Source organism: Falco peregrinus, chromosome 4 (assembly GCF_023634155.1).
Source record: "Falco peregrinus isolate bFalPer1 chromosome 4, bFalPer1.pri, whole genome shotgun sequence".
In the NCBI taxonomy this organism is placed as follows: domain Eukaryota; kingdom Metazoa; phylum Chordata; class Aves; order Falconiformes; family Falconidae; genus Falco; species Falco peregrinus.
This window is the reverse complement of record NC_073724.1, coordinates 50,056,122-50,068,740: the sequence shown is the minus strand read 5'-3', so window position 1 is coordinate 50,068,740 and position 12,619 is coordinate 50,056,122. Positions and strand designations below refer to the sequence as shown.

Sequence of the window (12,619 nt, the reverse complement as noted above, 5' to 3'; positions counted from 1 at the left end):
AGTACACACAAAGTCTGCAGAGGCCATAAAACTACCTAGTTCCTTTGAGAATGAAAGTCTTCCAGTTTTTTAAAATAAAAGACACAATATGTACCAGAAAGGTATGAACTTAGATCCCAAGATAATTTGTAAGAAATCTGTGTCTTTTAGTTTAGCATGTTATCATCTACAGTAGGAGAGTTAAAATGTTAACTATTCATTGTTAATATATACAAATGGATTGCAGAGAAAAAAAATAAAAATAAATAAATTTATGTTCCACATTGTTCTTCAAGATTTAAAAATGCTTCCCAGGTGAGGACAGTAGAGTGCAATGCATATTGCAGAACTGCCATCTGGATTGAGCTTGGAGTTGAACGCTTGAAAATATCTTGAAATATTTCTTTCTTTGGACATTATTCTCTGCATAATCTGCCTGCTGGTTTCCTCACCTGAACCAGGTTTCAAGTGAGGACAGCCCACTACTTTCAACGTTTCATTAAAATACCAATAATGCTTTATTGGCAGTTAGTAAAGTACCTACATAGGTACAGATGCACTGCAGGATTGAGATTTGTCAGTGTACTTAATCCAGCTAGGTGACCTCTCACTGATTCTAGCAAGAAATGGTTCCTACAGTTACAAATATGTTACTAAAATAGGACTAAGTTCTCTGACCCTGAGCAGTACACGTATCTGTATCGGTGCTACGTAACGCCTGACTGCAGTGTCCTTGTGGCCCTGGACATGATTACTATTTTGTGGGGGCTTTTTTCAATTCAAGTTGTCTGAAACAGCATTGGGGTTGTCTCACAAGACATCACAGTAGTTCTTCCCCAGCATTAAACCGAAGGGTCATACATCACACTGCAGGATGTGGCACGAGGGCATGCACCACTGTTCAGAGGCTGCAGAGGCCACCTGGGCATCCATTCCCCGAGAAAACTGCCAAGCTGTTAACCCTTTAACCACAGCCACCTGGCGTGGGGACCATTCCCCCAGGCAGGCATCTCAGGGCTGCGACGGGCAAGGGGGGTCACGTGGACAAAATAATAATGACAGCACTGAGTGATACCTTCTGTTCAGCTACAGTTACAACTGGTGATGTCTGCACTTGGTCAATTGTGCGCAACACAAAGTACCGTGGCAGACATCTGTAGTCACTATGGGACACAGAGGGCAAAACTCACCACATTAAGTGCTAAACAACTTTCTCAGTTTCACCTTGTTTTTTCTCTTTCTTGCTTAGCTCTGCCATTCTTTGCACAATTTCATGCAAAATGAGGCCCAACGTGAGCAGTACGTACTCTACGTCCAGGAACAGTGAGTGCCTGGACATCTTGCAGGCAAGCACAGTCCTAACAGTTACACATGTGTGACAGCCCTCAGTTATCATCCCCTACTTCTTCTAGACTTTCTACCTTTTCACTGCTGGTTTTGTACCTCTTTTCTCTCCTCCTCCTTTCCTTTTTCTTCTCTTAGGGAAGCAACTGTAAAGCTGCACATGGAAGAAAGAAACAGATTTGCTCACTCATCTGGTTACCACTTTTCACGTTGTGGGAAACAGCACCATGTTTTTCACATGTTAAACACTTTACACATGACTATGATTAATTAGAAAATTCCTTCTGTTGTCAACTTTACATACTTTAAATACTACCATAGCAGTATTTTCTCTGCTGCAGACAGTGAGGCACACTAGAAGGAAAAAGGCACTCCCCCCTCCCTTGGCATCACCACTTCTGCTTCAATAGTGGGTCTCGCTTTCAGCCAGTGAAATTACCAGAAACTGGAGCAAGCAACACAGGAGAAATGGGAAACTGGTGCCAAATAAGTTGCTGTGCTAAGACAAAGCTCTCCTCTTTGTCAAAAATGTCAATAATAACACTTGTCACTAGACCATATGCCACCCACTGTCCTGGGGACAGTGACCTTCCCAAATGCTGAGGTCAACATCTCCACAGCTCAATAGCTGAGACACAATAGTGTATTGCCATGTTTCCCAGGGACTAAATAATGTATTGTAAACCCTTAAGGGAAGTAAAAAGTATGCCTTCAAGTTGGGGGGGAGGATGTGCTGGGTTGGGACAGAATGACAACAGCAAGATTAATTCCTCTTTCACTCATATATTATTATTTCCCCTTATATATTATATTGGGAAACTGTATATACAATTTTAAAACTTTCTCAGCTTGCTAGCCTAAACCTAGCATTTTTTTCTGCATCACACAGAACAAGGTGCAGTTTTATCAGCTGAAAGTCACACTCAAAAGAGTCCTCAAAATATCCATCCGTTCTTGAAAAAGCATTTGATTTTCTCTCTCATGACTTAGTTCTTCATATTCTTTTTTCTTTTGTAATATGCCTCACTTCAAGCCACAGCATGTAGACAGTGGCTCCTGGGGAAAGAACATGTGTTTTTTTCTGCTGCACAGGTGCTGCAGCTCAGTCTGAAAGTGAACAATTGAAAGCCACTGGTAACACACAGCACTGAAATTAATCTGCCAATGTGTCTTCAGAATAACAGCATTGTCTGTTCTTAAAATTAGTACTTCTCCATTCTCAACAATCTGTGTAGCCCAAAGCAACAGGAAAAAAAATATCTTAAAACACATGGCATACAGGGAAGAAAAATCTGGGGAAAATAATATACCAATTAAGTCTCACATATCTTGTTTAATTGCTAATTAGGGGCAGGGTGAGAGAAGGCTGGTATTTAGTTGATTAAAACAGCTGCTTCAAACAAGCCATTTGAAGTTATCACAGAATTGTTGCAACATGAAATGGAAGGACCCCTAAAAGCATCTTAGAGTACATTCTGCACACATTCTGACCACAACAGCTACCTCCTAATGGAGCTGTGTTGGCCACTTTCCCTTTCACAGAAAATTTCAATACATAGAGTAGCGCTTCAGCATTTGCTTTAATTGAACAGTTACTGATCAGCTTTGCAGCAATGGTGGAGCAGCTCCTTATAAGAACACATGGTGTACCGATTAGGAGACTGCTATACCTGAACAAGTTAAGCTGCAAGTAACAAAGATTACCGAGAGATGAACTGAGGGAAATATGCTAGCCAGTGTTTCACTAGTGCAGTCTTTCACTGGCAAAAATACTATGTTAGTGAATAAATTGGTCTATTCAAATTAAAAAAACCTTGTTATGCATACTTGATTTCTTAAAAATCCAAAACATATGCTTTAGAAGTTTATAGCTTGAAGGAAAAAATAACAATTCTATTTTCTAAAACATATATTCATAAAATAATGCTCTTATGTCAGGATCAAAATTGTTCACAGTCAACAGAATTAATTTCTTGACTTTAGATACTATTTCTCTCAAGACACCTTGCATGTTGGCATTTTTAAAGATAATTTAAGTATATAATAACTCTAGTTATTCATGGAAATGTCTATGAAGGTATGACTTTTATTAGAAAATAGGAAATTAATAAAAGTGAATTAATTCTTTTTAAATAAGAAAGTTGGGAAGTTACAGAAAAATGCTGAATACCAAAGATTTAATAAACTATTCCAGGCAACAAAGAAAAGTAATAATTTTTTATAACGATGCATACAAAGGCGTTTATCTGGGAGGCTGCAAAGGTTCCTTTCCTCCCCAGCAAAAAGATAATTCCTTTCCCAGAGCTGATCTCTTCCACAAAGGTTTCTCATTCTTAAGCCCTGCGTAGAACAGGTACGAACTTGCTCTATATTTAGCATTTTGATATAGAATCATAGAATGGTTTGGGTTAGAAGGGACCTTTAAAGGCCATCTAGTCCAACTCTCTTACAATGAGCAGGGACATCTTCAGCTAGACCAGGCTAATCAGAGCCCCATCCAACCTGACTTTGAATGTTTCTAGGGATGGGGCACCTACCACCTCCCTGGGCAAGCTGCTCCAGTGTTTCACCACCATTATCCTTATATCTAGTCTGAATCTACCCTCTTTCAGTTTAAAAACAGCTCTTGTTCTGTTACTACAGACCCCATTAAAAGACTAAAAAGTCTGTCCCCATCTTTCTTATAAGCCCATTTTAAGTACTGAAAGGTCACAATAAGGTTTCCTAAGCACCTTCTTTCTCCAGGCTGAACAACCCCAACTCTCTCCACCTTTCCTCACAGGGCAGGTGCTCCAGCCCTCTCAACATTTTTGTGGCCCTCCTCTGGACCCATTCCAACAGATCCATGCCTTTCTTGTGTTGGGGGCCCCAGAGCTGAACACAGCACTGCAGGTGGGGTCTCACCAGAGCAGAGCAGAGGGGCAGAATCACCTCCCTCAACCTGTCAGCCACATTCTTTTTATTCACCCCATGATACAGTTGGCATTATGGGCTGTTGGCATTATGCACACTGCTGGCTCATGTCCAGCTTTGCATCCACCAGTTCAAAGAGAAGGAGCAATAGGAACGTGAGCCAACTTCCCACCTGTTCAAATTATGCATTTCAATACTCTACTGGGAGCAACTTGAGAGTGGATATTGTATATCTCGTAGCTTTTTCACCCCTCTTCACAGTGTTAGCTTTGACCAGACAAGTAGGAAGGTCATTCAGCCATAATACACAGTTTGCAATGCTTATTATTAAGTTTTTAATGGATATTTATTTTAGGTAATGATGCCTTCCCAGAATACAAAAGTCAAGAACATTAATTGACATATTTATGGCACGCCTATGGCTAGGAAAGGAGATCATCCCTTTCAGCATGTTAGCACTGCCAATTTTCAGAATTACTTTCTCCAGCATTCTCTGTCATTTCTCTGACATTCCTGGCACCCAGGTAAAATTCTAGCTATTTGAATGGAAACTGATATAGTGTCAAAGCTGAGGTGAGCCAGAAGTGTCCTATTTCTAAACTAAATCTTCTCTCTCTTTGACTGAGAAGTATATATTTAATAGATTTATTTACCAGGTAAGGAAGACTTCTTGCAGCACCTTCCCTGATACAAGAAGATAGGAAAAGAAGATCCTTGATGGCTTTCTGAAAAAAATCTTACTTTGCAGTGTCACAGGGAAATATCTAGGCATCTTAGGGACTAAGTATATTATTTCTCTTGTTCTCAGGACCAAATCTTTAACAGTGCAGAAAGCTTCAGGTCTTTTACAATGGCACAATAGTGAAAATGCATATCTCATACAAAGCAAATACATAGAAGGAAAATTCTCCTTAGTTCTCTGTGAAAACACTTAAGTGGTAACATCTCTAGAACACCTAAAAAATGCTTTGGTTCTTAATATTGGGAAATACTGTGGCCCCTAGGTAGGCTGAGCATGCTTGTGCTGAATGGGTGCCGCAGTCCCTCAAAACCAAGTGTCTGCACAAGAGCCAACTTCCTAAGCAGTAAAGTCTGTTCTCTGACCTTTCTATCAGATGGGATTCAACAAACGCAGTGCTATCCACTGAAGAGAGGACTCCCACTTCTTTTTAATAAAATCCTACTCCTAAAGCTAATTTTCCCTGGAACAAGGCAATTCACCAAAAGTGGCACTCATTTTGCCTAAATTAGTTACCTATCATGAAGATCTCCACCACCAAGTTAGTTACCTTGGACTCCCCTTGTATTCAAAAGAGACAGGTAAACGCTGGGGCACTGCAATGTATCTGTTCTATTGTAGACAGCTACATTAGTCTTTAGAAAGGCTTGTCTTTCTCCACAGATTACTCCAATGGAGCCAACTTATATGAACCATATGAGAAATTCTCCTCCCTGTGCTAAACAGACCCCACATAGGCAGGTTCGGAGATGTTGTACAGCACATTAAACCATCCACTGCATGGTCTGTGGAAGCCTGGATCTTAAAGTCTTCTGCAGCCAAAAGTGAAGAAAACATCATTCCCAGGGAAGAAACAGTTACACTCAACTATCTTTGTACAAAGCTTGCTAAGAAATGATACTTAGTGAATTATTTCTTACCTCATAAAGCAATTGTAACATTTGGGGGTTATTAAGTTTCAGCACTGAAGCAGAAGCCTGAGAACAATGATGAAAACTTCAAAATGACTGAATAGAAAGGCATAAAAGCATGAAGACAAAAAGGGACTGACATAGTCAACAGCCATCGAAATAGCTTTACCCAAGACTTCTAGAGACTGCTGCAGTGAGCAACCTAAAAAATATATAGATTTAGTCCTACTGATTTATAGAAATTATACACTTGGGAAATTTAGGGTTGGAAGAGCCACAGAGGCAAGCTGGAAAGAACCGGGAAAGTTCTACTTTTGATGAAGTGCTCTTCGCTGACCACAGGCCAGGAAAGGATTACTGGAAAAAAAAAAAAAAAAAAAAGTGGAAGAAAATCAGCAGTGAGGGAATGCACAGTGCACTCTGCCTGTCATAAGGGAAACCCGGGATATTTCTAAAGCTAGGCTGTGAACTCGGCACCTTGAGCAGATGTTTTCTGTTGCTATACAGAACACCTCATATTCAAGCCTCATATTCAAGCCTGTGGTTATAAATGATGCAAAATATCAATATAAATTTTGGAGAATATTTCATAATTCATATCCACCTTAGCACTGGAAAAACATCAATTTCTAAAAGTCAGAAAATAACACAATTAAAAATAAAATCTAGATTATTAGTTAAAAAATTAATGTTCACAGACTGAAGGAGAATGGGCCCTTCTGTCTGAGGACAACCTTGTTGTAAGCATTATTCTGTTTCTATTTAGCATATATTCAATGTAGCGATAATAAAAATGTTCTCTCATTCATACTTACCAACAATTTCGCTCGGCTCTTTATTGTAAAGTTTTTTGTTCCAGTAAAGAAGTCTAAGAAAAGGAAAGGAGACCAGAACAACAAGGCAGATGCCAACAAACATATGCCCTGTGAAGGCTGCAAAATCCAATCCCTGGAAATAAAAATTAAAGCCTACATTAAAAAAAACAGTTATTTTTCTGTATTACCTACAGGGAAAAGTATTCAACTGTATGTACTATAGCAAACAATAATAAATATAAAGCAATAAAGTAAGTTTCAAGTACAGTTTATGCTGCATTTCATCTGTTTCAAGGTGATGAGCCACATTACAATTTAATTTGGAGAACTAAAAAATAGAATTATGAGTTATTCTTGAATACATTTCATGTTCCTGACACAGATAGGAAAAAAAAAACAATCGCAAACTGAGTCACTTAAATAACTGCGAATTCATTTTAAACCATACTGGATCACAGAAATAGTTAAATTTTAACAACCAGCTTTTCTTTAAACTGATTTGAACATGAATTTTTACAGTCATTTTATGTGAACCAGAATTTCATCAAAATTCATGAATACTCTTCTACAATAAAAATATTATACATTGATACTCTGATAATTTTTCTGCCTCATTAATAAATGGACACATTTCTTTACATTTTGCATAACAAAACAATTTAATGAAGGGGTTCATGAAAAGGTTAGGCAGAATTAAAAAGGTACTGTTTTAAGCAATGAGAATGGATAGTGGCAACCCGCCCTAAAACTTTGAACTTAGCCATGCTTTGAGTAGAATGTTGGACTAGATGACCTCCATGGCCCCCTTCAACTGAATTATTCCACAATTCCGTATTACAAACACTGTAATGGGTCAGGGTTAGCCTTTGGGCTGGAATTTTCTGAAGTAGTCATGACTAGCTTGTCCAAAAGAAGTTTTCGATGAATTTCCAAGGGGGAACACATTTAAGGACTCTGGTAGCAAGGAACTGTCATATATTCACATATTAGAAGTTGTCTGAACCGGTGATCCCAGAACAGCAGCTCTGTGACAGTTGGAAGAAAGCATGGTCCAAGCTGTGGATAGCTCAGGTTGTCTAAACTGAATTTTCAGAGCACCTGCTGATTTCCCAGAGATTCTAGAAAGTCATGGAATCTCACTGTGCCACACCTCTATGTCCCTATGGTGACTTGCCTTTTACTAAATATCTGTGTGCTACCTGTAGACCCTCCTATAGTGCAAATGCATATTAAAAACAGCTTCCCATGTAGCATCAGCTGATATTACCTTCTGTGTGTTAAGACTATCAGGGACTTACTACCTTAAATGTACGTTCTGTGTTGCCTCCTACCAAAAGAGTTTATGTGGATATGTCCCAGCTGAAATGTCTCTGGTTCAAAAAAGGAAAATAATGTTTCTCTATTGCACCACAGGGCATAATAAAAAGACACACAGCACAAGAAACTGATTAAAGTCATAAAGAACTTTCGTAGCCAGATAAAGATTAGTAAGATTAGTGCTCTTTTGCAAAAAATCCATAGTTTACAGAGAGTTAAATAAATCTCAAAACATAAATATGCAGACTTAGGATTAGAATTTGATCCTAGCAAAAATACAGGTTTCAGTTTCATGAGCTAAAGAAAATAATTCTTAGTTGCTATTTAATAGCAGATTCCTTGCCTCATGTACTCTCCAGCCACTAAAAGGTGAAACTGTATACCTGTTCATTCACTGGCCTTTCATTATAACTCAGCTACTTCCATTTCTTTAATAAAAGTGGAAAGAAGCCTCTTCAAGAATTGGAATAAGATTATTTTAAGAATTGAACATAAAAACATGACACCATAAAGGAAAATAATATACCTTCATTCAGTCTGCCTACATAATAGGTCAGCCAGTCAAATGTCTGACATCTCTGCAAGACAGGCTTTACAAGTCAATTTTTATAAATAAAGATTGGCCTCTGGGCATCAAGTCAAGATTCAGAGATACAGGAGACATTTCTATGAGGGATGAAATCTATTTCATAACTCTAGGAAATTTACAAATAGCTATGTGAAAAGAAATAATTGAAATTCTGCAAAGGCTCAATGTTTTTAAGATCTGCCTCCAAAGTATATAAATTCCATATCTCCTATGTGTATTTCCTTAATTTCAGCCATTTAAAATTGACAATAAATCTAATTTATACATGGATTGCCTCTGGGATTATAGCCAAAATTGAAAATCAGAAAATTTTGGCCAGAAAAAATCAGAATCCTTAAAAGCACGGTGAACTAGCCTTGATTTGGAAATTTCTCAAGTATTGACAATGGGCCATTAGACAGTTCAGGAAGTATGCAAAATAAGTATTCAGCTTTTATGGTCTCTAAAATGGCCTCAGGTTATGTAGGAAACTGAAAGGAATTAAGCTGTAAAAACACCGAAGCTGCACCAACCGAAACAGCAATGCCTAAGTCTGACTGGAAAAAAAAATTATCCTTTGAAAAACAAAATGACTGGGAAACAGCTGGTTGAGGAGCAATAAAGTAATTAAAGATGGTCCAAATATATTCAAACCAGAATTACCAGAACCAGGAAAACTGCTTTTGCACTCAACCTAGTCTTACAAAAAGCAGTGGAGATGAAGCTTTTCTTAGGCTGGCAGCAATGTGCCCACGTCACAAAGAATAATGCCAGCTACAAGGCAGAGTATGCCTGCAGAAATTCTCTGCAGAGATACTCAGGCATAAAGATAATTGCTAATGTGGGAAATAAAAAAGAGAAATAGCAACCCAAAGGACCCTTGGAAACTCTCGAGTTTAAATATTTACAAAGTCAATTGCCTTTATATTTTGAATATCACACTAATTTCAGAGCAAAATATTTGTGCTTTGTTACTGAAATGCCACAATGCAGAAGCTTCTCAAACAAAGCATACAGCACAAGAAATGTGTCACTTGAAACCCGCAAAATTAATTTCTCTATGAAAAGGAAAATCACATCAACCTAGAAGGCAAACTAAAATGCTGAGGTTAAGAAGGTGACCTCAGGTCTAGCTGACAGTTGAAAGGAATTAAAACAAGATGGAGATCACAATACTCTTAACAAATAAATTTATAAACCTGAATTAACACAGCTTCATGACATAACAGCTGGCATCAATGAGCCTTTAAAAGTGATTCGCAGACATCATCACAAAAGCAAAAATAATGTCTACTAGATTTTTGGGGATCCTATCCAGGAGCTTACCCAAACTTTTCAAAGAGAGTAGCTGGAACCAAGATTCAGGATTTTGTTAAACTTCCTAACATCACTTCATTGATCTTTCTTATCCCTGAGACCCCCGGGGAAAAAGAAAACCTGCTGCTCTGCTGCTACTGCAGAACAGCTTTTCAATTCAGCTGAAACAAATTGTTTTCTAACATGGAGTGTGCTTATTTCAGAAAAGACCTTGTGTGACAGTACTGCCTGCGATAGTGCAAAGCTGGATTCAAGTCTCTTCCCATCCTTTGTTTCCAGGTTTCGTCCTTATTACCTCCTTGCATTGATCCACAAGAACCAGTGAGTGAAACTGAATTCTGGTGATCACTAGCCTTGGACAACTAGTACCCAGTAGCCATGAGGAGGCTGAGGACTGTGAAGTGCACTCCTTCTTATGGCTGATACCAGAAGAGCTCACGGCGAGGAGACCACCCTGATGCTTTGGGCTGAGTGCTTCACACCAGCCTTTCTGCAGCACACAGAATATGCTTTCAGTGAAAGCGAAGGCAGATTTCACACCAGACACTGTCAGGTAGCTAGTAGTCAACTAGCAGCCTCTGGAGAACTTAGGAGGCTAAAGGGTTGTACCTCAGATACCACAGATACAGCAGAGGATACCAAGATGGTGGCACAGTTGCTCCTGCTCCTTCTCCCACACCCTAGAAAGGCCATGCAACATCTCCACAGAGCCTACATTCATACCCTTTGTGGCTGTGGATAACACATTGTATGCCTCCCGAGTCCTCTGTGCTGCCGGGGCCAGGATTCAGCATTGTAAAAACACATTAAAGTGCTCTACGTGTCTGATGCATACAACAAAATGTCATTTTCATAAAGATTTTCTTTTTCCTGCACAATAGACTGAAATAGAATTGACATGCACAATAGGCAAGAAATACTTTTATACCAGGAGATTTCAATCCATCAGCTAAATACAATATATGCTTCAAACAACCCTTACTTGAGGCTATGCTGATTGTGTTAAATTCCTCTCATTCCCCAGTCAACAGAAAACATAAAGATTTTGTTTTAGCCAGACAGCAGCCTAAAGGTTCCACTGCCTACAGATTCAGAACTGAAACAGAGTGGGCATCTTTTCTTGGTTTATAGTTTTAAATGCAAAGTCAAATATATCAATTTCATATTAGGAGGAAGTATCATACTATTTTCCTAAAATATTAACTTTCTATCATCCTGATTTTTTTAGTTGTTTTTGGAGGTGTGAAATTAACTTCTAGTAATTCAGAGTTTTCCAGAAGAATTCTGCCATTTTAGAGCAAAGAGAAAGCAGAAATTACAGCCAGGCACAGCAGTTCATGGGGAACAGCAAATACTGCGCTTCTAGCCAGAATGCCCTTTACTTAATATCTTAAAACTAGTAATAGGAAGAGCAAGAGTAATTTGTTATTCCTACAGTGGTTTAAACATCCCTTCTAGCTGAGTGTCTGAGATCTATGTTGTCTCAGGAGGAGCTGCCCATGACATCCCTGAGCCAGAAATTGCTGATGGTCTAACACTATCAGTGTTATGATGAAGATAATGCTTATCTGAGACACTGGCAAACCTCCTTTTTTGTTTTGTACTACACTCTTTAATGGTTACTACATGCAGAGATGGGAAAAAAACTGAAATCAGCCATAAACCCAAAAATTCTATTTTACATACTTTACCTAGGATTTCATTTTTTTCTTGAGAAACCTAATCAATGAAACATTGACAGAAGGGTAGGAGTTCTACAAATTAAAACTTTTAACAAGTTTGTATTCTGCAAACTCAACAAAAATAGCCTAGTAAATGATGGAAATTCCTTTCACAGCCTCCAGGACTTGAAATACCTTTACAGATTCACATATAGGATTTTCTCTCTTCCAGTTTTCAGAATTGTCTACTTTTATTCATAATTTTTCAGTAACATATTTTTTCATGAAATATAATCAACTAATATCACATAATGTTAAATTTCAGCATGAAGGCTGAAAGTGTCCGAAAGGCAGAACAGGAGAACTGGTGGCTGTCCGTTTCCCAGGGAATTCCTGCTAAATGGCTGGAATAAACCTGAGTGGGATGCTGGAACCCCAAAATCCTCAGCACACGTCAGATTAACAGTACAAGCTTTGTCACATGCTAACAAAGATGGTAAATAAAAGGATATAATCCAGTGGCTAGCACAAGCCAAAACTGCCTTTGCTCTTATCATGACCTCTTTTAGGCAAATGAAATCTAGATACACGAGTGTATACTATGTTCACACTATTTTTTTGCTCTGGAGACCTATTCACTATCCATTCTCTATAGCACTTGTAATCACAGCCTAAGCTTAGAGCACAAGCAACTTCTGATTTCAAAGGTGTGACTGTAGATACTTGTGAAGTTTCCAAATACAGAGGACTTAATGTTCAGCCTTTCTGAAAACAACGACCATTTCAAACCAGTTCATGCCCTATTGTGCATATAAAAATGGAATTCCGAAAGTATGAAGCCATATCTCTTCAAGATAAAAGTGTAATTTTGCTAGCAACGTCCACTCAGTAGCCATACTCTAAAGGTAATAATAAATTTTAAGAAGTATTGTATTCATTTGATGTGTTTTCCATTTGCTTTTAGTAAAAATTCTTATTTTCCTTCCCTAAAATCGCAACACAACTGGTATTTTGTGAAACTTCTTCCAACACCCAACTAAAAACAAGAAAGGGTA

The 12,619-nt window shown here is 38.4% G+C and overlaps 1 protein-coding gene across 1 annotated transcript in view; it reads right to left on the bottom strand.

Moving 5' to 3' along the window:
* OCA2 (OCA2 melanosomal transmembrane protein) overlaps positions 1–12,619 on the bottom strand; it is a 177,834-nt gene that overhangs the window by 100,288 nt on the left and 64,927 nt on the right. Inside the window, exon 14 of the mRNA XM_027788838.2 lies at positions 6,702–6,834. Coding sequence (XP_027644639.1) covers positions 6,702–6,834 — 133 coding nt within the window. The remainder of the gene's footprint in view (positions 1–6,701; positions 6,835–12,619) is intronic.